The sequence below is a fragment of the Myotis daubentonii genome, chromosome 6, assembly GCF_963259705.1.
Source record: "Myotis daubentonii chromosome 6, mMyoDau2.1, whole genome shotgun sequence".
In the NCBI taxonomy this organism is placed as follows: domain Eukaryota; kingdom Metazoa; phylum Chordata; class Mammalia; order Chiroptera; family Vespertilionidae; genus Myotis; species Myotis daubentonii.
Genome location: NC_081845.1, coordinates 70,940,106 through 70,964,990, shown reverse-complemented (window position 1 = coordinate 70,964,990; position 24,885 = coordinate 70,940,106). Strand labels below are relative to the sequence as shown.

At 36.4% G+C, this 24,885-nt stretch overlaps 1 protein-coding gene across 1 annotated transcript in view; it reads right to left on the bottom strand.

The window, feature by feature from the left end:
• The window catches only part of EYS (eyes shut homolog), a 1,266,634-nt gene that overhangs the window by 567,356 nt on the left and 674,393 nt on the right, over positions 1-24,885 (bottom strand). Inside the window, 1 exon segment of the mRNA XM_059702239.1 lies at positions 8,291-8,308. Within this exon segment, the coding sequence (XP_059558222.1) occupies positions 8,291-8,308 (18 nt within the window).

Sequence of the window (24,885 nt, the reverse complement as noted above, 5' to 3'; positions counted from 1 at the left end):
TTATTAGGAAATGACAATGGGATCAATATCTGTGGAAGGGAAGCAAGACTGAAAAAGGAAAAATATTTGAGCCATTATGTGGTCTCAACAGAAGCCCCCACCAAAGCTTGGGAAATTCTGAAGCTGGGATAACTCTTCATAATTGTACCCATTTGGGCAAGAGGAGTGAGTCAGTATATCCACGCATACACTTTGTATAAAACTTGGAAAGGAAAAGTGTTGACAAAATTAACTATTCAGTGAATGAGGACTGCCCAGGACTGCGGCTTGACCTTGAGGAGGCAGTTCTGCGGTTCCCACAGGGAACTGATGGCTCAGGGCTGTTTGCAGCTGCACTTGGAAGAGCTGCAGGAGTCTGACTTTTATTCCCAAAGGGTAATCTGGGAAGCACACAAAGACCACTATACTCATTCTTTCAAAATTATAAATGGTGACTATTAAAGTGTCAAGTAATAAAAATCAATCTTACATATCTTGTAATGTTCAACTTTTTTGTAATGTGATATATATTTTGTCCATACCATATGATTCTAGTAGCTCAATAATTTTTAATTAATTATCCCCAATGCGTTAGACTTATGTAAAATATTTAAAGTAAATGTTCTCGCCGAAACCGGTTTGGCTCAGTGGATAGAGCGTTGGCCTGCAGACTGAAAGGTCCCAGGTTCGATTCCGGTCAAGGGCATGTACCTGGGTTGCGGGCACATCCCCAGTAGATATGCAGGAGGCAGCTGATCGATGTTTCTCCCTCATCGATGTTTCTAACTGTCTATCTCTCTCTCTTCCTCTCTGTAAAAAATCAATAAAATATATTTTTAAAAAATGTTCTCCTTTTCTTTTCTTTTATAGGTCATTTGGAAAAAAATTATTCATTTTGAGGGGCCCCAATTTTTCTGCTTCATAGCACTTACCTATTTGCTCTTTGATCAGTGCCTAGAGGCAACAGATTTACATTTACTTTAGGTACAACAAAATCTCCATAATATAAATCTGAAGCTGCATTTAAACTAGCATTGTTGCACTCAGTTATTAGTTTTTGCCGATTTAAAGATAGGCTTAGAATTTGTATTAGAATGATTTCATTTTTCCTTGGTAATCAAATGCCCTGATTTTAAAAAGCTAATCACACATTCAAATAATGTGCAATTCTCCAAAAAGCAGTTACGCACCTGTGGCAAAATTATACCGTGGCAAATACCAATGCTTATTAAAACATCTTCACCCTGTATATCAAAAGGGAGCTGTGCTGTTAAGTTTATTATATTGATTAGCCCCAGATTGTTATGATTCAGGAAGGAAGTTTCTCCTAGGGGTGAGTTAGTGGAAGAAGCCTAAACATTTTGAAATCAAAGGCAGAGTGAGGTGAGTTGTTATGGCAGAGCCTTAAATGGATTATTTTAAGTTCTCAGAACATCCATCAGGAAGAAAAGTGTTTGAGAAAACCAATGTGATATGTCAAGATGATGGGGCTAAATTGGCCATGGCAAGGTTTAGTCAGTGTTTTGGGCTGTTTTCATTATTGATTGCATAACATTGATTACGTTAACTGTGCAGAGCTCCAATTTGCTTATTAAGTTTGCTACAATAACAGATTGACTGTGGCAGAACTTCTTTTTATTCTGGTCACGTAAGTAGACCTTTCTTCTCATTACGTTAGGGTAACCCTAAAAACAAAGCATATTTTTTTTCTCCCCTATCTTAAATTCTAGATTTAATTCAAAATTTTAACTTTTTATGTATTAATTTCATTGCTTAAAATTTTAGAAAAAACTAGTTATTAATATTTTATGGTCAAGTATATTATTTTCTAAGAAAAGAATGAATAGCATAGTGGCATTTATTTTCAAAACAATATCCAGCAATAATAAACAGGGGAACAAATGTCTGTCCCATTGCCCTGTGGTGTCTTGGGCTGTAAAATACTGAAATAAGTTATTATGTCTAAAAACATTAAAGAATAGCAACAAATTATTAGGGTAGATCTTACCTAAAAATAAAGAATTCCACAGATTTTTTTGCAACGCAGTTCCATGTTCCATACGATGTGATTCTTATAGGATAGTAATTTTTTAAAGTTCCCAAAACTTCCTTATGGAAAAGGTGAAACTATTGATCAGAAGAAGGTAGATTCATGTTAACTGATTATGCATTTAGGGAAAGAAGGAGAAGCCTTGACTCAGGCCTTGGATTCCAGGTGCTACTCTCAGATACCTATCCTTTGGGAAGGGAGAAGCTTGGATAAGTTTTAAGGAATTAAATTTAAATATTTAAATAAACATCATTGATCACCACTGAGAAGATTGTGAAAGTACATATAAAGGCTTGGGTTTCCAAGGTGTATGTACAAAGTAACATTTTCATAATTAGACAAGTAGGCAAGTAAGCATTCTTGGTATAAAAGGATAAGAAGGCAGACGTCTATCAGGACCTCACATGCCCTGGTACACCTCTCCCATTTGTGATCATGGAAACCCTCGTGTCAGAAGTCAAAGTGCCTAGTGGCTCCTGAATGTGCTAGCTCTGGGACTTGGGCCAATTACTTAATCTTTGTGCCTCAGTTTCCTTATCTGCAAAGCGGTGATAATACAGGACCAGCCTTATAGAACTGTCATAAATATCAGGTGAGTTAATATGTGTTAAATGCTTAAAACAGTACTATACAAGCATTAGTTAAACTTATGTCTATGATTATTTTACATTTGTGTTAGTGGTTCCTTTGTGGTAGTAGTGAGGATATGAACATGAATGGCAGGACTAAAGGTTGGAAACAAGTGGCAAAACCAGACAAAGCCAGGCCTTTTTAAAAAAGATTAACTTTTAATTTTTCCCATTTTCACAATACATTATTTTTTAAAACTATATATATTTTCTTTTAAAAATGCAATTTAGTCTGGCCAGCATGGCTCAGTGGTTGAGCATCAACCTATGAACCAGGAGGTTATGGTTTGATTCCTGGTCAGGGCATATGTCGGGAATGTGGGCTCAATCCCCAGTGTGGGACATTCAGGAGGCAGCCAATCAATGATTCTCTCATCATTGATGTTTCTGTGTCTCTCTGTCTCTCCCTTCTTCTCTGAAATTAGTAAAATTATATTTTTTTAATGCAGTTTATGTCTTATAGTAGGAGTAAATCAATATCAGGTGAATTTTCCCTGCTATTGATAGTTTTCTTTCATCCTGTGCAGGACTCTAGCAGGAAAACTGTGACATTAATTGATCTGTCAACAGCTTTTGAAATGTTGAAAAAAAATCCAATTTGGTTAAAACCAAATATGCTTAAAATAAATCTTTGATATTTCCTCACAATAGGAATTCAAAATCATTGCAAGAACAAAAGTAGGAAGGAATATTCTTAAAGCAGGCCAAATAATTTCTCATGGCATAAATCTGAGCTGTTTTAACCCCTTATCTGCAATGTAAGTTCTTAATGATCTCTTGTTTCTAGATGGATTTAACTTCATTCTTCTTGCTATAATAGGTGAGAACATGAATATCTCCCTTAGATTGCAAATGTATTATCATAATCCTAAAAACATAGCTAGGATATTTCACTCTCTTAAGATAAAACATATCTCCTGTCAAAACTGATAGTTTCCCTTTATTCGATATTTTCCTTAATTCAATAGTCAATATGAAATAATCTTACAAAGTGAGCCAATTTCTTCAGGTACCCATGGAAACATTTGGCAGTTAAATTTTCCTGGCAGGCACACCAGGCAGTTCAAAGACAGACAGTCCTTGAGATGTATTTTTTAAGGCAGAGAAATCTGGCTTAATTTGGAGAGAAAAAAAATTCCAGGTCAAATCACCCTTTCAAAGTTTTAAGTTACAAAGCTCTGGGGAGTTGGAATGAAGGCTTACTCATTCTTGGGTGAACATGATGATGCTTCTTGAGAAAAATACTGTTTTTAAGCTTTTATAAAACCATTTCCATGGAATCCAAGTGCTGCAGTGAATGTTAAGGGCTCTATGGGTTTGTAGGTAACTCCCCAGCCAGGTATTTGTGATCACGGCACCAGAGTCAGCTTTCTAACTCTTGTAATGCAGTGTCCAAACTGCTCATTTGGCTAAAAACATTTGTTCTAAAACAGCAGTATGGGGCACTAAGGATAGAATGTCCCTCAACCTAGAGAATGACTTTGGTTCTAAATGCTCATAACGCCAGTAATATTTAAGAGAGGAAGTCCAGGGCCTTCACATTCATACAGCATATATGCATGTCTGCTAAGTTCTATCCTTATACCCAATTGGATCTCTGAAAAGCTACATTCTTGAATAATTATCTCAGTTCTCAGTGTCAACATCATCCTTGCTTTTATAGTTATTCTCTCAAATTTTACAGGAATTTTATGATGTTAAGGTATTTGAAAATTACTCTTACATTTCAGGAAAGCTCACCAATGAGTCTTCTGTTATGACGCTGAATGGCCTTATTGTGAAGACCCAAAATGTATATATATATACACACACACACCAGAGACCTGGTGCACAAAATTCATGTACTAGGGAGGGTCTCTCAGACCCCGTGCACAGAAGTCGTGTACTAGGGAGGGTCTCTCAGCCCAGCCTGTGCCCTCTTGCAGGCTGGGAGCCCTTGGAAGATGTTTGACTGCCACCTTAGCACTGCTGGGAGGCAGGAGAGGCTTCTGCCACCACCGCTGCACTGGCCAACCGTGAAGCTGGCTTCTGGCTGAACACCGCTCCCCTGTGGGAGAGCACTGACCACAGGGGGCAGCTCCTGCATTGAACGCCTGCCCCCTGGTGGTCAGTGTTCATCATAGCGACCGGTCATTCTGCCATTTGGTTGATTTGCATAATAGCCTTTTATTATATAGGATTTTTGTTAGAATTTAGCATGAGAAAAATAGTTTTCTTCAAAAATTGCTATATATTTCTATGTATTTACTTATCAAAGAAATATTCACTACTTTGGGGGCCAGTTTCTGCTGGATGCTAGCTATTCAGTAATGCTCCTAGAAAGCTCATTGTCATGTTAGGGAGATGGGCAGGAAGTCTGAAGCTAAGAATCTATGAGAGCACTGGAGCAGGGAGGATAGACACTTACTAGGAGATGTAGGAAGAGGTGACATCTGACATGGTGTTTAATTATCAGTGCAGTTTTGTAGCTTAGAAGCAGGAAAAAGGGTGTTAGGGACAGAGAGTATAACTTTTGTAAAAGTACTGATGTTAAAAGTAAGTAATAGAAAAGTATGTGTGGATAAGAGGGAGAAATTCCATATATCTAGAAAGAAAGGCTGGCAGGAGTTGAAATGAAAAGCACTCGAGATAGTCTGTAAAGTACTTGGGATGTCAAGCAAGGGAATTTCAATTTTGCTCTTGAACCAAGAAGAGTTCATAATGGACTTATTAGGGGAAGGCCACAATCAGATTTATGAAATGAATCATTTGTGTATTTCTTGGTGGATAGGCTGTTTGGTGCTTTGAAGACACCTAAATTTCCAGAAAGTGCAAATATTCAGACAGATAACATATGCCTAATATTATCTGTTGCATTGAATGGTCAGATATGAGGCTGATGCAAGACTAGGGGTAGGGATGAAAAACAGTATTAGGCAGGGGTGTATTTTACCATTGAACATTAATATCCCATAAATGTTCCTTCTTTCCTGAAAGCTAGGGAATTGACAGCTACACAATGATTACATGTTCCTCATAGTTGGCATGTATGCTCCTTCCTCCTTTTTATGGGTTTTATTTTGTTTCAATTTAATTAACTATTTTGTGGCTTATTCTTCAAATAGGTTTGGAGAATATGTTGGGTGTAAATAAATTCATGTTTATTAAAAAAAATGCATTAGATGAACATTGATCATGTATTTTAGTCCTACTCACTCCCTAGTGACAGTACAGGATTGTTCCATCCACACAGCCACAGGCTTGCGCTCAGTGATGTGTGCTTCAATAAGTCAACAAGTCATTTTTGTTTCTAGAAGACAAAGTCCTTTCATCCACCTTATGATGTGCCCTGGTCTTTTTAAATCTCGTGGCTTCAGAAATATACAAGTATTAGGTTTTTATGCATGAGAATAATTTCTAAACCCAGCTCAGAAAAAGGGTATACATATCGCTTAAACTCTCTGGCCTTCTGGGGTTCCTTGCCAACTTTATTTTAATAATTTAGGACATGTTAAAAACAATCTATACATACTCGAATTCCATGAACTATTCTATGAACTGTAACAACATAAAACTTTAATTATCAATACTTGCTACCTGAAGTTTCTTATTAATACAATAAAAACAACATAAATAGTAACCTAAACCATTATGTGGCGTTGCAGAAGGAGCCTCAGGACACTGGTGCTTCTTAGTGTAATTACTATGCAAGAGGCTATGATAGTTTGAAGTACGCATTAGCTTTGAAGATCACAAAATGTGCTCCTTTCAACACCATCCGAGCAACTCACTTACAGTATAACTCACACCAGTCCCTAGTCATTAAGACTGAAATGATTGTCTCACAGATTATTGTGAAAACTTAAACAATGTATATAAGTGATCTCCAAAAAGTGCACTCAGTTGAATTGTGCTTTAACATGTATGTAAGTGAAATACAGAAATTCTGTTATGGGGCATTACAGTCTACACACTGCCGGTAAGTTTATTCTGAAGTTGATATTTTCATTATGAGAAAAAAGATATTATACCACTCTATGCCAATTTCCATCTCTCCTGAAATAATCTCAATATGACAAAATTTAAATATTTCTTTTTGATATTTGGTTTGAAAATCAACTATTTCCTAAATGTGAAAGCTTAATGGTAAAACTGAGTTATTACTATCTTATGTCAAAGTGAGAGGCATGCATAATGTTTGAAGGGACACATTTTGTTACTCACATTTGAAAACTCATGTCATTGCTAGCACGATAAAAATTAATAATGTATAAATCCCTCATAAAATTCTGAAGAGCTAATGTCTTGTCAAAGGATCAGTTCCAAGTAAGTCAACTTCCTAGGTTTTTCTGATTTAAAATTTCTTTGCCAAATAAATACTAGGAAACTTCTCTAGTTTTCTTGAGTAAAATAAGATTATCAAGGGTTTTCTGGCATAAATTATTTCAGATTTTCAACTAAGTTTCAAATTTATTGTTTCCTTCCCCCCCCCCCCCACCTTTTACATTGAATTATTAGGGTGACACTGGTTAAAAAAATTATAAAGGTTTCAGATGCCCAATCCCACAACACATCATCTGTCCCCTGTATTGTGTGTTCACCACCCCAAGCCATCTCCTTCCATCACACTTAATCTCCCCTCTACCCTCTTCCATCTTCCTCTACCCATCCTCCCTCGAGCAATCATCACACTGTTGTGTGCATCAATAAGATTTTTCTTTTTAAATTCTGTTTTCTTAATATAACTTTTTAAGATGTTTTAAAATAAAGTAGATAATGTCATGATTGTTTTAATATTTTTATTTAATGACTGAATTGGTCTCATTTAGAACAACCTATGTGGGGATTTATTACCTTTTGTCTATTATTTCTCTTCATTCCTACAGAATTTGTGAGGCTGAAATATGACAGGCAAGATATGGTTTTGGTGACAGAATTATATATATATTTAAAGTCACAAGATCAAATATTAGCTGCCTAAAGATACATAATTTAGCAGTACAGCCATAAACACACGGGCACATCACCTCACCATCGATTTGCATTGGGCAGTTCTGGAGGTTTTGAGCTCATAATTTTTAGTCATATTTGTCCCTGCTCTTCTCCATTCATCTATGTAACTCATACAAAGTTACTGCTGATTTGCCACATTGGTGATGTGGAAGCTCTGAAACACCAGACCTACAATGATCTCAGTGTTGGATGAGTAATAATTTACTAGAAACCCATTTAATATTGCTTAGGCCACATAGGAGAATAAGAGTATTTATTGCTTTTTGTCAGATTTCACAGTAATTAGGCTTTCTAACACACAACAAGGATCCTTAATAACAACTTCATATTAGAAAGAAAAGTTCTATTTTCTTTTCATAAGTGCCAAGATAACCTGAGAATCAATGCCCACACAATGTCATTTAATACATCAAAGAGAACACTTGAAACAATTATGATATGGATTGGAAATATCTGTCCTGTTGCTTATTTTCATGTTACTATAGGCAAAGAGGAAACTGTATGCTGTTAACTCCTAATTGTGATATATTATAAAAAGAATGGATACATATTAAACAAACTGGACCTCTATATAACTTCATTATAACATAAAATTTAAATTATTTAAACAATTATTCTCATATATGAGGGAAAAGGCAACTTGGTATTATTATCCTCTCTATTTTGGTTATTTGCTTCCCATTACATATTAGGTGTCCAATCACATATTTCTCCTACCTTATGTTTTTATTAAGTGCTAGTAAAAACCTCAAGAGACAAAAGGCTTTATATATAGTACCAGGTGTCCTGAGAAAGCTGGATAGCACTATTGGAGATCACAGTACTATCTTTAATTCAATATAACTGGGCTTAATGTATTCTATTTATCAGCAAAATGCGGTGGAGAAGCTGGAAAATGGTGCCTGAGCACATAATCCATCTTAGCCCTGCTCTGCGGCCTGACCAGGAGGAAAGCTTGCATAGGAAGTCTTCCTGCCTGGAAACTGGGGGCACAGGGCTACACTACCTGAAGATTGCCGAGTCCCAGAGGAACTGAAAAACAAACAGGTATAATGGCACATCTGAGCACAGGCCCGTATTGTAGAGAAATTCAGATCAATCAATGCCAAAGTCTCATCAATTTTACGTGATCATGTTAAGGAAAAGATAACAGTGAGGATAATGAGGTTGACGTTGTGGAAACAGTACTCCTTATGCTCCTCACCAACTGGAAGGGAGAGAAGTATCCTGGACAATGGGTGGAAACTGGAGTAGAAGACAGAAGCAAAATGACATTCCCACCACACCATGGTTTGCTTCCTGTTTTTATTGGACTAAGCCTGCTAATAATACAAAAACATGTGGGCATAGCAAACAAGAAGCTATTTTTTTTTTAATTTCTGCAAATATGAAAGTTAGGAATGTAGTATTTGAATTTGTTGATTATTCCACAGACTCTACCTTATAATTTTATTCTTACACTAGAGGCCTGATGCATGAAATTCATCATCATGACTTCGTCTGGATGGTTGTTGGACGGTCATTCTGCTGTTTGGTGTTCGGTTGATTTGCATATTATGCTTTTATTATAGATTTTTAATATCTCCTTTCTAATAAGCCTTTGAAAATTGGTCATAACATGGAAATGATATTCAGCTTCAACAAAAGCACCCTCTCTCTTCCTGTGATCCCTACCTCACTTCACATAGTACGTTCAAGGCTGAGTTCATAGTGGATTGTTAAACCTATCAGTTGTTAAATTAGTTCGTTCTTTTTTGCTTACTCCCTTCACCTTTTCCACCCTGTTCTCTACCCCTGCCCCTCTGATGGCTGAGTCTGTTCTCTGTACGAGTCTGTTTCTATTTTGTTTGTTAGTTTATATTAAGCAAAAAGTAAAACAAATAAACTCACAGACACAGACAACCGTATGATGATTATCACAGTGAAAGGGGGGAGAAGGGAGATAGAAAATAGGAAGTATATATGATGATGAAAGAAGACTTGACTTGGGGTGGTAAACACACAATACAATATAGAGATGATGTATTATAAAATTTTACCTATAAAAACTATAATTGACTAATAATAATTTTATTAGTCAATATCACCCCAATAAATTCAATTAAAAAGACTCAGTTCTTTCACTTGTATTACACACATTTGATTAAACTTTTGTATAATAAAATGATATTAATACCCAAAATGATTATCTTCTTACCAAAATCATATTGAACATGAACCATTCTATACAAGATATTTTTATGATAGAAATAATACAAAATTATATTGTTTAAAGAGGATATTTGATTAAAAGTTGGTAAGAGAAGAAATGGAAATCTTCATAGCTCTACTGTTTGACAAGTGTGAAGCAATAATTTTGAGAAGGATTTTTTAAAAATCTCCATAAAATTCTGCCTAATTTTTCAAATTATTCCTTCTTAAAAGAATACAACATAACATAGAAGGGACTATCTATCATACAAGGTAGTACATTTTTATTTCAATATGAAGACCAGAATAAGAGACTGCATCATATCATTATTTTTAATTGAAAACATCTGTTTCCTAGATATATAGTAAAAATCAACTGGATAAAAGTTGTACTAAATGATTCTAAAACACTGAAACTCAAGTTAAAGAAGATACAAATATTTAGAAACTCAGAGGAGGGAAGAGTTTCTTTTCTTCATCTCCAAATTTAGGAAAAAAAGTCATTGGTTAATTTTCTGCGAAATTCTACTGGGGTCTGGCTTCATGACAATAAGCTTTGTTTTGTTTAGTTTTGTTTTTTTGAAAACTGAAGAGTTGATACTACAAATAAAGAGGTCAGAAGGTAAGGACTCACAGGCAAGTATACCTTTAGGTGAAGCAGTAAAATCAATGCCAAAGGCTCTGACACTGGAGACCATTCCTGAATAGAATGGCAAGTGGTTTCCTTGCTTACTGAACTTAGGTTATGCTTTTTACTCCTCGAGCACTTTGGGTGTCTGGCGTTAGGAATGTCCAGATATTGTCATGTTTGCAGAGATACAAGCAGTGGGAAGATAATATAACTGGAGTACAACAAAAGTCATGTGTTCTATCTTGCCTTTTTAAAATATTTTTTAAGAAAGCAGCATATACATGAAAGAACTAAACATATTACTGAAATGCTTCAAAAACTAAATTGCCACTTTGGGAACTCTTTAATTGATTAGAATAATGTAATAATGCCAATTTAAAATTAATACACATTACATTATACATATATAACTTCTAATAAAGCAGTTTAGGATAACTGAGAAAGTACTGCCTTCTGGTCAAGAACTATGGGGTCTTTTTTTCCACTGTGAAATTCTCGGTAGTTTATATTTTGGATCTCAGCTTCTTCATCCTTAAAAATTAGTTGATTATAGAAGAATGAGCTCCAATTTTTATTTAAGCTCTAAGATGATATGACCAAGGAGGAATGATAACCACATGAATGGCATGACCTCCTTTTCTCTATGTATTATTGTTTTACTTAAGGCTTAGGCTTACGTGGCTTTTATAAATTTAAGATCTTAGGCCAGTGGTTTTCAATCTTACTGGTCTCAGGACTCTCTTAGGCTCTTAAAAAATTATTGAGGACCCCAAAGAACCTCGATTTATGTGGGTTACAGTACATTGCATTAAAGCTTAAGTGATCACAAATGTTAAAATTACTCTCCAATTGCTATTTGGCTCTCCTCCATGCCTCTGCTCTCATCAGTATTAGCCTTGGACTTCAGAGAAAAGAATTAACTTCTTTCAGCACTTTTAGATAAAACACTGTGACCTCAGCTGCTGTCCTCATGCTTTTACCCAGAACTTAGAACCGTTTTCTGGGTTAGTTTCAAGGCAGGGCTTGCTACCTTGTCAAAACAGATCAATAAAGTATTTTTCTGACTCTCCTACCTAACTCATTTCTACTCCCTCTGACTGAAAGAGGCTGGGCATTTTTTTTTGTTTTTTTTCTGACAACTTTCAAAAAATGTTGGTTTTAAATTAGGATTTCTTTTAAAAGTATACAAATTTTAAAAATTACAAAAATACAATTTTGTAAATACAGAGCTGTGGCAAGACCCTAGTCTGATGTTTTAAAAACTGTTATGTTTATTCTTTCATCCTCAAATTCTAGGTTTAAAGACATGTGTTTTAGCTTTGTATGAAGTGTGAAGGCACTACATTTTCTAAAACCGTCAAATGTTATCCTGGAAGTAATTGATTCTCCATTAATTGCCTGATAATGTAGTAGACTGTGTAATGTGACCTTGGTTGGAGATTCATAAGCCTCTCTGGGCAGCTACTGAGTTAGAATGCCCTCCTCCCAGAATTCTCCTTCTCTGGGAGGCTGTGTTCTTTAAAGCGTGGAATATACCGGCACTGTAGCTCTTCCTTCCACTCCTGGTTGTTATAGAAACAAACTTCCTTTGTATCCAATGGACTTGATGTGACTAGGAAAACACAGAGGCTGCCATCATGGTTATATTAATCTAATCATCAATTCCAGCTCTACAGGGTGTACACTAATGGATGGAATATGGTGTGAAATAATTTCCCTGTGGTGAAAGGATATTTGTAATTATGTATATCAAGGGGGGCTGAGCCTTTCTCAGGAGCAACTCTATCACACAAGATAATCATGAACAGATGGCTACTGTTCTCTTCTAGAATGACAACAATTATATATGTAGTATTTATAATCCTGCATAAAATGAAAAAGAAAAAATATAATTGCACATTTTTGTTAGTGCTACTTTTATAACAACATAGGCAAGAGTTAAGCCAATTCATAAACATAGATGTGTGTTATTTCCTCCTCTACAGAAATTTTAATGAAAGCATTATTGTTTTCTATTAATTTTGATAACCAATTCTTTTTAAATTCATTTTGTTATTTTGTTCTCCCAAGTGCTATAATGCATATTTAAATCTACCCAGAAGGAAATGTAGTCTAGCAGTAAATGATTACATACTTCTTTAAGAAAAAAATTAAAAGAAACAAATTCGAATTATTTAAACCTAAAAAAGCACAGAGGGTAGAATGTCATACAATGAATAAATACCTACATGAAATTCCAAGGACAGGATATTTTTCAATAAAAGTGTTCATAACTAAATTTCAGGTACTATGTTACTCTATAAAATATTAATGAAATGCACTTTATCATGTATATTCACACTGAAGCATAAGCAGAAAGAGTTCATAAGCAGAAAGAGTGAAATTATTAGCAAAAATGTTACTATCACTTTAAAAATTTTGTTTCTTTCTAAAAACCTTTAAAACTATTTATATTGAATTTACTTAGTGCCATTCTCAAAATTCTATTTCTGATATAATAGATGAAACTCTTTGAAATAATAAAAGAACATGTATTTATTAATGCTTTTCTCTTAGTCCTTCCTTAAGATAGACATATGAAAAGGTTACACAATACTTTAAAAATCTAGACTTTATTAAAACGTTTTTAAAATTGAAAAAACACCTCTGAATAAAATCGGATAAGATGACTATTACTGCACTGTACTAAAAATGTAAATTGTTCCAGATCCATTGTGTTATAACATTATATGTTATATTTACATTTCAAATATGTATATTTGCATAAGCCCAAAATATTGGTAAAATCAGAAGGAAAATTCATCTGATTTTTAATTTTGCCTTAGTCTCTTAATTTGTGAATCTGCGTGCCTCTCACATATGTGTCAGTGAAAAGAAAGCATTACAGATTATTTCTAGATTGTTACAATCAGCACCCACAGAATGAGAACAATCTCTGAAACCCAACAGCCACTTGATTTCCCACCCAGGGAAGTCTGAGAGTTCTGGACACTCAAACCAAGCCTTCTCTGGGTGGTTCCTTGGCCTGTTGGTTCTACCTTCCTTCCGCTCTCCTGCTAAGCCCTTTACTAATCATGAGCAGCAAAGACTGGGGACACTGATGGTTGATCTTAAAACTCTGAACTCTGTTATAGAGTAGAAAAGAAGAATCTTGTAGAAATAAAAAATAATAATGTCAACAAACCAAAACTATGTATTTACTATGAACTTACCCTAAAATATCGTGGGTTAGGTTTCAGACCACCTCAATAGAGTGAATATCTCAATAAATATATTTTTTTGTGTGGTTTGTCATTGCATATATAAAAGCTACATTTACACATTCTTAATCTTTCAAGCATAATAAAAATTTACATTGACTACAACATTTACTGAGTTAATACCTCTTCTCACATTCTGCCCTCCACCTACAACATACTTATCTCAATTGTTCTTGTAAATCTCCATATCCATGGAGATTTAAAGTCTTCCTAATGGCCTTGGCCTTAGGAATTCCCTTTAGTGTTATCCATTAATGATCCACTGGCTATCCCTATCCATGCAACACTGATCCATTTGTTATAGACACGGTGAAAATATTTTTCTTATTTCTTCTCAGTGTCTCATTTACATAATAGAGTCTGTAAAATTATATGTCTCAAAATTCAAAAGTAAATTAATATTTTCTCCCTATATAACATGCCAGTGTACCATTTTAATAATTTTCATAGACTATAAGTTTAAAATATAAAAGTAAGTTTTTTACTGCAGAGCCACAAAATATTTTGACAAAAGGTAAAATGTGTATTACTGACAGTATTACCAATTTGTACATTTTTGTAAGTAGAGAACAGAATGTCTCACATATAGCTAATCTATTTTTAATTCAGCTATGTACTTATTCATGAATTTTATATTGCCTATTATAAAATCTCTACCTGGCTATTTTATAATTAAAATTAAATTGCATTTCCTAATAGGTTTTACACTAATAAGAATTTATAGTAAAACTATGTCAAATTATTTTTTAAAACTAGAAATAGAAAAGAATATATACTATATAGGAATATTTAGGTCATTCCTACTTTAATTTCTTCTTTTATTATGTGGAATCAAACTAACATAGTACTAGGAGTTATGCATCTATTTCTTTTTCTAGCTATCTTTATTTTTTCATAAAAATTACAAAAAAGTAACAAAACCATGTGTAAATAACAATTGAGAGTACATAAAAAGGAGTATTTTATTATTTTTCTTATAATTATTTCACATAACAGTTTATAATACTTTGAACAATAAAAAACTTTGTGATCTAAAAATTTTCAGACATGTATATCTAAGTTTTTTTCATTTTCCAACTTCTGTGTTTATTCTTTTTCCTAGACAAATCCCTACATCTAGTCTTCCCTTCTCTTTAAGTTTTTTACATTCTTTTAACCTCTTTTGTATATTTGCTCCATCTATTATGCCCTGTTATATCTTTAAATCCTTCCGTTCCCTTTTTATCTTATTTCCCTCAAATACCTCAGCTCAATTACATATTAATCTTCATCCCTGTCTCTTCTCCAAGCCACTGATTTTCTCATTTTTTTTCTTTAAATTCCTCTTTTTCCTTTGCTACCTCAACACAGGGCAGTCTAGGTGATTGCCTCCCCCTGCTCCTGAAGCATCAGCTTCCTGAACTTTCTCTGACGAGGATCCCCATCTTCATTCTCAAAAGCAGTGATCTTTTTGCATTCACATTTAGTTTAATCTCGGCTGCAGTATTTGTTGTCCTTCTACTCCCTGACTTCTTAAATCTCTTGCCTCCTTTGGCTGATACTATCCTTTCCAAATCCTTCTCCTATCTGTTTGAACATTATTCGTTGGGGGTGCTTTCCATCAACTCTTCTCCTCCAGAATAAAATACAGAATCTACACTAATAAAAGAGAAAAATGGTAATTGGCGTACGACGATACCCTTTTCATTGGCTAATCAGGGCTATATGCAAATTAACTGCCAACTAAGATTGGCAGTTAACTGCCAACAAGATGGCGGTTAATTTGCATATGTAGGCACAATGCAGGGAGGCGAAAGGGAAAGCAGAAAGAAGCCCCCTGTCACTGACAGTGATCGGAAACCCAGGGGGGAGCTAAGAGCTGGGGGGCAGGGCAAAGGCAGCTCCAGGGCTGCCTCTGCCCTGCCCCCCAGCCATGATCAGAGAATCAGGTGCCTTTTCCACCCTGGCCAGTGATAGCAGGAAGTAGGGGTGGAGCCAGCAATGGGAGCTGGGCACGGGTTGAAGCTGGCAGTCCCAGGAGCTAGGGGTCCCTTGCCTGGGCCTAAAGCAGAGCCCATGATTGCGGGGCCGCTGCAGCTGCGGGTCCCCGCTGCCCGGGCTGGACGCCTAGGCCAGAGGCATTAGGCCTGGGCAGGGGCGGAGCCTGCAACCGCGGGGAGCTGGGGGTCCCCTGCCCAGGCCTGATGCCTGGGCCAGAGGCCTCAGGCCTGGGCGGGGGTCAGAGCCAGTGATGGGGGGAGCTGGCGGAGGCATCAGGCCTGGGCAAGGGGCTGATCAGGCGATCGGAGGGTGATGGGGGTCTACGCCTCTGGCCGAGGCATCAGGCCTGGGCAAGGAGCAGAGCCAGCAATCGGAGGGGTCTGGGGGTTCCCTGCCCAGGCCTGATGCCTAGGCCAGAGACATCAGGCCTGGGCTGGGAGCAGAACCAGTGATCGGGGGAAATGAGGGTCCCCTGCCCAGGCTTGACGCCTCTGTCAGAGGCGTCAGGCCTGGGCAAGGGGCCAATTCTGCGATTGGAGGGTGATGGGGGTCAATGCCTGAGGGCTCCCAGTATGTGAGAGGGGGCAGGCTGGGCTGAGTGACACTCCCCACCCCCCACCCAGTGCACGAATTTCGTGCACCGGGCCCCTAGTTTCATTATAAATACAGGTCTTGGTTACAACCAGTAAAACCTAATTCTGGGTAATTTAGTAAATGCACACACATATCACATGTGCACATACATAGTTGTGTATGTATATATGTGTGTGCATATGCATGTACATATGCTCCTCAATTTACAATGGGTTTATATTCCCTGATAAACCTATTGTAAATTGAAACATCATTAGTCATAATGCATGTAAGACATCATAGCCTACCTCAAATGTGCTCAGAACACTTACTTGAGCCTACAGTTTGGCAAAATCCTCTCAACGCTGTGAATACACTATAGAGCATCCATCATTGACCCTCGTGATCACAGAGCTGACAGGGATGCACTCACTGCCCCTGCCCAGCAGCATGAGAGAGGACCGTACTGCCTCTTAGGAGGCTGGGAACAGGCTGAAATTCAAGACATGGTTTCTACTGAATGCATATCACTTTTGCACCATAGCAAAAGTCAGAAATTAATGAGTCAAACCATCATAAGCCAGGGGCTATCTATACACATGTATGTATGTAAGCATACACGTGTGTATACAATACACACGTACATAATAAACACAGGCTTTTTTTCAGAACCATATTGAAGGATGAAACCAAAGAGGTTTCAGAAAGGACAAGTTTAGAAAAGCCCATAAATTTAGCAGGAACTAATGAGAGTCTCTGTGGGTGCTGCCATTTCCATAAGCATGTTCCACACATTTGTTGGTTTGAATGTTTTTAGCTGAAGATGCAGATTTTAGGAGGCTAGCATCTGAGGTGCATGACCGGGGTGAGAAGAGATGACACACCTTAACAACCCACAACATTTAGCATTCAAGTGCTAAATTACAAAAACAAAATTCAGATATTATGGAATAAGGAGCAACAGCTGTTGGATGGGCAGGAACAGCAGCCAGCGCTGTACGTGCCTTTCCTTGTTCTCTGAAAATTTCTTGTTCTGAGGGAAGGTGCAGAGCTGGAGTGGTCAGGGGAACAACTGATGCAGTGAGTGTGCCCTGCAGTGTATGTCCTGCAGTGTCTAGGGCAGTGGTTCTCAACCTTCCTAATGCTGCGACCCTTTCATACAGTTCCTCATGTTGTGGTGACCCCCAACCATAAAATTATTTTCCTTGTTACTTCATAACTGTAATTTTACTACTGTTATGAATCGTAATGTCAATATCTGATACGCAGGATGTATTTTCATTGTTACAAATTGAACATAATTAAAGCATAGTGATTAATCACAAAACAATATGTAATTATATATGTGTTTTCCGATGGTCTTAGGCAACCCCTGTGAAAAGGTCATTCGACCCCCAAAGGGGTCGCGACCCACAGGTTGAGAACCACTGGTCTAGGGTGTTATGTATATCCTTTCATTTCTAATCAGAGGCACAACATAAATGAAAGTGAGAAGAAGAAACTACACAGTAATAGTCTCATATTGGTTATTCAATTATATGCCACACCAAATGCCTTGAATAAACAGTACATTTCACAGAATTTTTTAGATGGGCACTACTGCTCTTTGTCTTACATCATCCTGAGGTTCTCTTATTAGAGACACTTCAGTAAATAAAGGTTGTTTTTATTATGAGAAACCCCTACATTGTGGTCATTTAAATGTTTATATTGATATATTAATTTTTACTTGTATGCTTGTGTTGCATGAACTACTTATATGTATATCTGTATGGGATTGGTTATGTATGTGTATGTATACTTCATGTAATTGGTTTTAAGAAGTTAAATACATATTTAGTATCATCAGAAAACAAAATCAATAAAATGAATCCTGTGGGTTTTTTTTAAATTAACTCTAGTTATAACTATGCTTTATGATGGTGCCTAAATATCCTGAAAATAGTAATATTGAAAGGTTTATATGCTAATAAGAATAATTTGCATTCATAGCCTAAGTTTAAGTAAGTCTCATATAATTTTATTGTATATTAACTAGCTTTCCCTTTTATATATGTGAATTAAATTCAAGCTTTTAAAACTTACCTAACATGTAATTTATAATAATTTTATCATACACTCTAATTTATACTCTCCATGCTGTTAAAAAAAATCTCTAATCTTTAAATCAAAAATACTTAATATATTTTAAATGTTTATTTAAAAATTACAAAGTTAAGTGAATTACTTCTACTTACAAACAGTGGAATGAGAAAGAAATCATAGATTACTTTAAAGTTGCAAATTTAACAAGGAGTTGAATCAGACCTAGATATCCAGATTCCCCCAGTCCTAAATCCTTTCTGTATACAATTATCCCCTGATGCAGAACACTGAGATAAATAAAAAATATTCATCTTTATAACTGATTAAATTACAATAGTTTCATAGTTTAGTCTAAATCTAATTTCTTTTTGTGCCAAATATCTAATTTTAATAGTTTTACATTTCACTTTAGTCTACCTGTAAACTAACATAGAAGAACAAGTTTTAAATTAACTTAATTCAAAAAATGCAGGGTAAATACAATAAAAATTAATTGAAACTTTGGATGAAGTTATCCTATATAATGACAGTGTAGTATGCAAATTGTCCCTCATCCAGGAGTTTGTCCAGGAGTTCAACCAGGGGGCGGGGCTGGCTGTGGGAAGTGAGGGAGGCCCCAGCTAGCAGCCGGCAGCTGCTAGGGACCCTACCAGTGCACAAATTTCATGCACTGGGCCTCTGGTTTACATATAAATATGTGACTGCTGATATTAATTTACTTTAATAGTAAAGTCACCATTTTGTTAAAAGTATCTCTTCATATTAGCACAGTATAAATACTTATACAAGAAAAATACTCTTACAAGTTTATTAAAGAAAACTAATTAAATAATTTCCAAGTCTTTATTTACAATATTATATACTAAACTCTTGAAAGCCATAAATGTGGACTTATCCTGGCCTTTCTTATTAGTGTAGTGCAACAATGATTATCTCTGGGTTCAGTAAGATGGAGATAGGGCTGACTAGCTATGAATGGAGCCTCAGAAATTAGAAACACACACAAAGGCAAGCAGCCAGGTTACTAATGGGATAGAAGAATCAAGATGAATGACTAGGTACAGAGGCTGACATTTTGAGAGACATCTAACTATACCTTGGACAAAATGACATAACAGAAATGCGTTTTGAGGAGGTTTTGGTGACTAGGTATTATGGAGTGAGTAGGTGAGCCATAAATGTGGAAAGTAGAAACTTAAAGCAACAAATTGGTAGGGTGGAAATTAATAACAATTTGACAGTGTAGGGAGCTGATATAGGGTTAAGCCTCGGACTGACCTGTGGGCAAAGTCACAAACAATTCCCAGCTTAGAGGGCACAGTCCTCTTAGCATAATTAGGCTTGACCTTATGAGGCTCCCTAGATCTTATCTGGGAAGCTAATGGGCTGAGGAAGTGCAGGAAGTATAACCATGGTGTAAACAAGTGAAACTCACAAGAACAAAAACAAGTGAAACTCACAAGAACAGTGTAACTTTGGAAACCACTACCTTGTTTACCTCTCACTATAAAATAAAGGCTCAGCTTGCCTTGGGATCTTTCTGTGGCCTCAGCCAGGCACAGGGAAGACCCACGGAGACTAAGGAAAGCTAGAGAGTTCTGAATGCTGTCTCCGTGTAAAACATTCTTCGCCGACTCCGTCCACACCTTTGGGAACCCCTGGACCGCTGGGGCTGGACCCCAGAATGACAGAAATTATAATGCCAAGAACTGAATAGAGGCATATGGGACAGTACAACTTCCCAGTTACCTGAAAAAATGTAAAGCATAATGAATTGATGGTGAAGAAGATAGAATTCTTCTCTGCTAGAATGGTTTCCCCTTTTATCTTACATGTGGGGTGGGGCACATTAATCTCTCTGGTTAATTAATTCTCATTTTAAACCTTAGACTTGGTTCTCAGAATAGAAAATCCAATAATTGATTATTTTCACTGGTATGTTCTAAAGCAGTGGTCGGCAAACTGCGGCTCGTGAGCCACATGTGGCTCTTTGGCCCCTTGAGTGTGGCTCTTCCACAAAATACCACATGTGGGCACACATGTACAGTGCGATTGAAACTTCGTCGCCCATGCACAGAAGTCGGTATTTTGTGGAAGAGCCCCACTCAAGGGGCCAAAGAGCCGCATGTGGCTCGCGGGCCCCAGTTTGCCGACCACTGTTCTAGTGGATGTGTTCTTCTAACTCTAGAAGGGTCATAGATTAGCTAACATCAGCTAAATAAAAATAAAATAAGGGGACAAACATCTCATTTCAATCTCATTCAAATCGCCTATAGAGATTTCTTCGCTATAGGAACTTGGTCTGTGGAAGAAAATAACTTGATTTTGAATGGAGCATAAATTTTTACTAATCCCAAGTTTGATGTAAGTAATAAATTAAGATATTCAGAAATAAACTTACTGCAAAATATCTTTATTACCCGAGAGTAACAAGAAAGGCTTGTTTTATGCAAGTGAGTGGATGGGGAGAATGAATGTGCAGGTTCAGCCAAGAGAAAAACAACACTATTATTACGTTTCTGAAACTTCATACTGAGGTCCCATCTGTTCAAGGGACCTCTTAAGTTTGCTTCAGGCACTATGACCTTCTTTATAGCACACAGAAAATCACTTAGTTTGATATAATCTTTTGCTTTGTAATTAAAACTCTCAGTTTTGAGAAGACTGAAATATCAGTCAGGATTTGGTCAAGAAAAGGGAAGCCACTCTCTGTGTTTTAGGTATGAAGGATTTCACATGTTCGGAGATATGTGAGGCTAACACAGCCATGGAAGGGATGGAGTAGTGAATGTCCGGGATCTAGGGTGCCTCAGGTAGCTTTCAAGTGCTTGCCTAGAGGCCACTGTGAATTTCATGACCCACCAGGTGGTAACCACAGATGATTTCAGCCTGAAGCACCAAGAGAAGTAATTCTTTAGAAGCACTGTCCTGCTAACTCAACTACTTACTAGCACAACACTCATGCAGATGAGTCAAGGGTCTTGTCCATACCTCTGCCTGCAGCAGCAAGAGTCATGCCTGCTCCTTCCATTCTGCCTTCCAAACCGTGCACAGTGCCTCTCCCTGACAGACTCCAACACAGAACCACCAAGGGCAGAGGGGTCTAAGAAATGCAATTCCCCAAAAGGCGGCAGTGGTCCCCAATTCCCAACTGAAAATGCTTCGCACCTAATCAGGCACTTAATTATTAATGTCCTTTTACCTTGTGACATTTCTTGTAGTGACATATTTTACTCATTTACTTCTACTCATCTCTTATTTGACATCTTTAAGTGTATGTTTCCGGAAGGCAGAAGTCCTATTGATTCAATCACTCCTTCCCTTATTCATTCCGCATATAAGTGGGGTGGAGGTGGTGGTGGTGGGAGGGTGAGATACTAATTATCTTTTAGTCTCTGTGAGGCTCTGAGCACATGGAGTAGGAGATACAATTTCTCCTCAGAAGAATATTCTTCTTGTCCTCCACATTTATAGGTACATAAGAAGCACCCAACTGTTCACTGATAGAATGAACCTATGAAGGAAAAAATACCCCCAAAATACACAAACATGCATTCTCATAAATGGACAGTAAACAATGATTTCACTCTTAGACAGTAGAGTGTTGGAGCTAAATGAGGACTTCAGAAAGTTGCTTGGTATGAGCTTCTGTCAATTATGTGCAACATACACAAACTGAATATTTGGAAACATAAATTCATAAATGGGTTACCTTTTCTCATGCCACACAAAACAAGTGTTCATTTTCAATTGATGAGGCTGGCTATATGGAGTTTAAGAAAAATAATTTAATTTTATATCCACTCATGGGGTTAGGTATCACTACACATCAATATTTAAGCATATATGAACCACGCTTTTCCCAGAGGACACTATACATTTAATAAGTCACACTCTGCTCTAATCCACCACTTCTAACTGTAACAGCCATGTTAAAAATAAAGACATGAACTCAGACTTGAAGGGGCAATGGGATGGGGTGGGAAGAAACTGTAAATTCCAACATGTAGCCAGAGCAAGAAAATGTGCAGAAAGAAGGGAGCCAGGGTGGTGTTTACAGACAATTGACTGTATCCCTATGGCCTTTTGTGAAAACAGTTTGATAAACAACTTCTCAGTAACCCAAGTCCTTCTTACATCACTCAACTGGGTAAGTAGGCAGAGAGTGGGGACTTATAGGTCTGAGGCTGAATAGTAGGTGTGTAAGCCCCGCTAATACCTCTCATCCACAATGTGCTCTAGCTCTGATCTGAATTACTGTTTCTTCACATATTCAAGCCTTTTCATTTTTCAAATATACTTGATCTCTGAAGGTTAAGAATGTAAAGCGCAGTTTATAAATAAAACAAACGTCAAAGGAAAGCACAAAATATCATTGTGTACCTGAATGCTAAATTCTCCAGGTGACAGTGATGTGAAGTACACATTTAAAGATGAAAAGAAAATAGCTCAGCTATTTAGGTGATCAAAAGAATTATCCGGATGATCAATTACATATTTAAACTAGCAGACATTTCTTTAGCAATGCCTTTTCAAAGGAACAAAATGTCAGGGCATTACTCGTAATTTTAGCTAAGGTTTGTATGCTGCCGCTCCCATGAAATGATTAACCATTTTAGCATTTAAACAAGGCTATTGGAGCTAAAACTAAATTCTGTTGAAGTTCTTATTTCACCAGTGATGGCTTTGTTCTTTCTAAAATCTGATTAATTAAAAGAGATATGTTCAGAGAATTAAATATAAGAAAGAATGTCAGTAAGAATTTCTAACGTTTGACAATGTAGACTATGTTAGCCGGTTTGCTCCATTCTATCCCTTCTACTCAATAGGTTTCACCTGATTAAATCCTAGTTTTACTTTATCTTCTTTAAAAATCAGATTAGTTTCTAAAAAGCATATTGAGATTCATATAAACATCTCCAAATCTATGTGATTGCAGAGTTTTCACTCATGCATTGCTATTCTTCTACACAATTGTTAATACACCAGGACAATTCTGTACCTCCCTTAGGCAAAATGCAACAGATGTAGAACATTTTCTTTATAAATACTTGCGATGATCCTAAATTCCTGTTTAATGGTACCAAGGCTTTAGAAAGGAAGACAAAAGCTATACTAAGATGAGAAGATGAATTTCCTTTGAGAGATGGAGTATGATAGAAGGGAATGAATAAGGAAATGACCCGGGAATATGAAGTGAGGATGTGAATAGGTCAGCTGAAACTTCCTGAATGATGAGTATCCAAAATTCAGGTTCAAATGATGGTCTGATTTTTCTATTTGATATTTGTGATAGTTCAATGAAAGCCCTTCCTTCCTTCTAAAATTTTTAGAAAATCATGTGTTTAAATAATGAAGCCAAAATATTGAGATTAAAGTTTTATCTAGTTAAGAGGGAGATTCTCATGACTGGATGGTGTGCTTAAATATATTCCTTTCTGGTATTTATTTCTCCTTTGTTTTCTAATATGTTACTTAATTTTGCATTTGTATACCCTTTGCTTTTCTTCCAGAAAACATGGTAAGAGATATGAAGCTAAATAGTGATCACAGTTCTAAATGTTTAGTTCTCTGAGATGTAACAATAACAAAGTATAATAAGATAGCAATTTCCAATTTATAAATAGGAAAGACATCGTTTTATTCTAAAAATATGTACATATTCTCTGATAAATAGTTTTGCCACAGTGGCCTTGATTTTTAAAGAGTATAATGTGCCTTAAAATAATTCCACATATTTACATTCAACTATGACATCTTTGAAATTCATTCAATGTTAAAGACAGAGAGATAAATTGATTTCATTTATTAAATTAAAAATATTTTTCCAGACACTTAAATTAAGATGATGGCCAAATTACATGCTGACAATTTAACATATGTTGTACCATATTGATTACATTATATTGTACGTATACAATATGCATGAAATCCTACATTTTTATAAAGCTTTAAAAAAATTTTTTTTTCAGAATATCATGACATCTGATGTTTTACCCTACTCCCTGACCATCTTTGGGGAGAAAGGATAAAGGCAAAGAAGATCTTGGAAGTAAAAAGTGAGGGCATATATTGCCATTCATATGTATTTATGTATCAAAATAAATTTAAGGAATTAAATAGCTTATATAATCACGCGTTGAATGACCTAAATGGGACTTGAAGCCAAGTTTCCCAACATCCAGACTTTTGTCCCACTATTCATTAGCAGGGATCCTTCTTAAAGCAAGGCCAATATTGAGCTACATAATTGTATTGACTTATATACCCTTAAATTCTAAGTGGCCATACAGATTATATTTTTAGACCACCCTCTAGTCATTAGCTATCAAGAAAGCAGATTCCATGCCAGGGATCACAGTTTGAGAGTACTTGATCATCTTTTGAGTAAAGCCCTCCAATTTTTTTTAAGTCTCTCTCCAATAAATTTTGAATGTTTTTGCTAGAGATAAGTGGAAACCCATAGATTAAAAGAACATAACTACAGCAAGCCTAGGAGCTACATAAATATAGAGA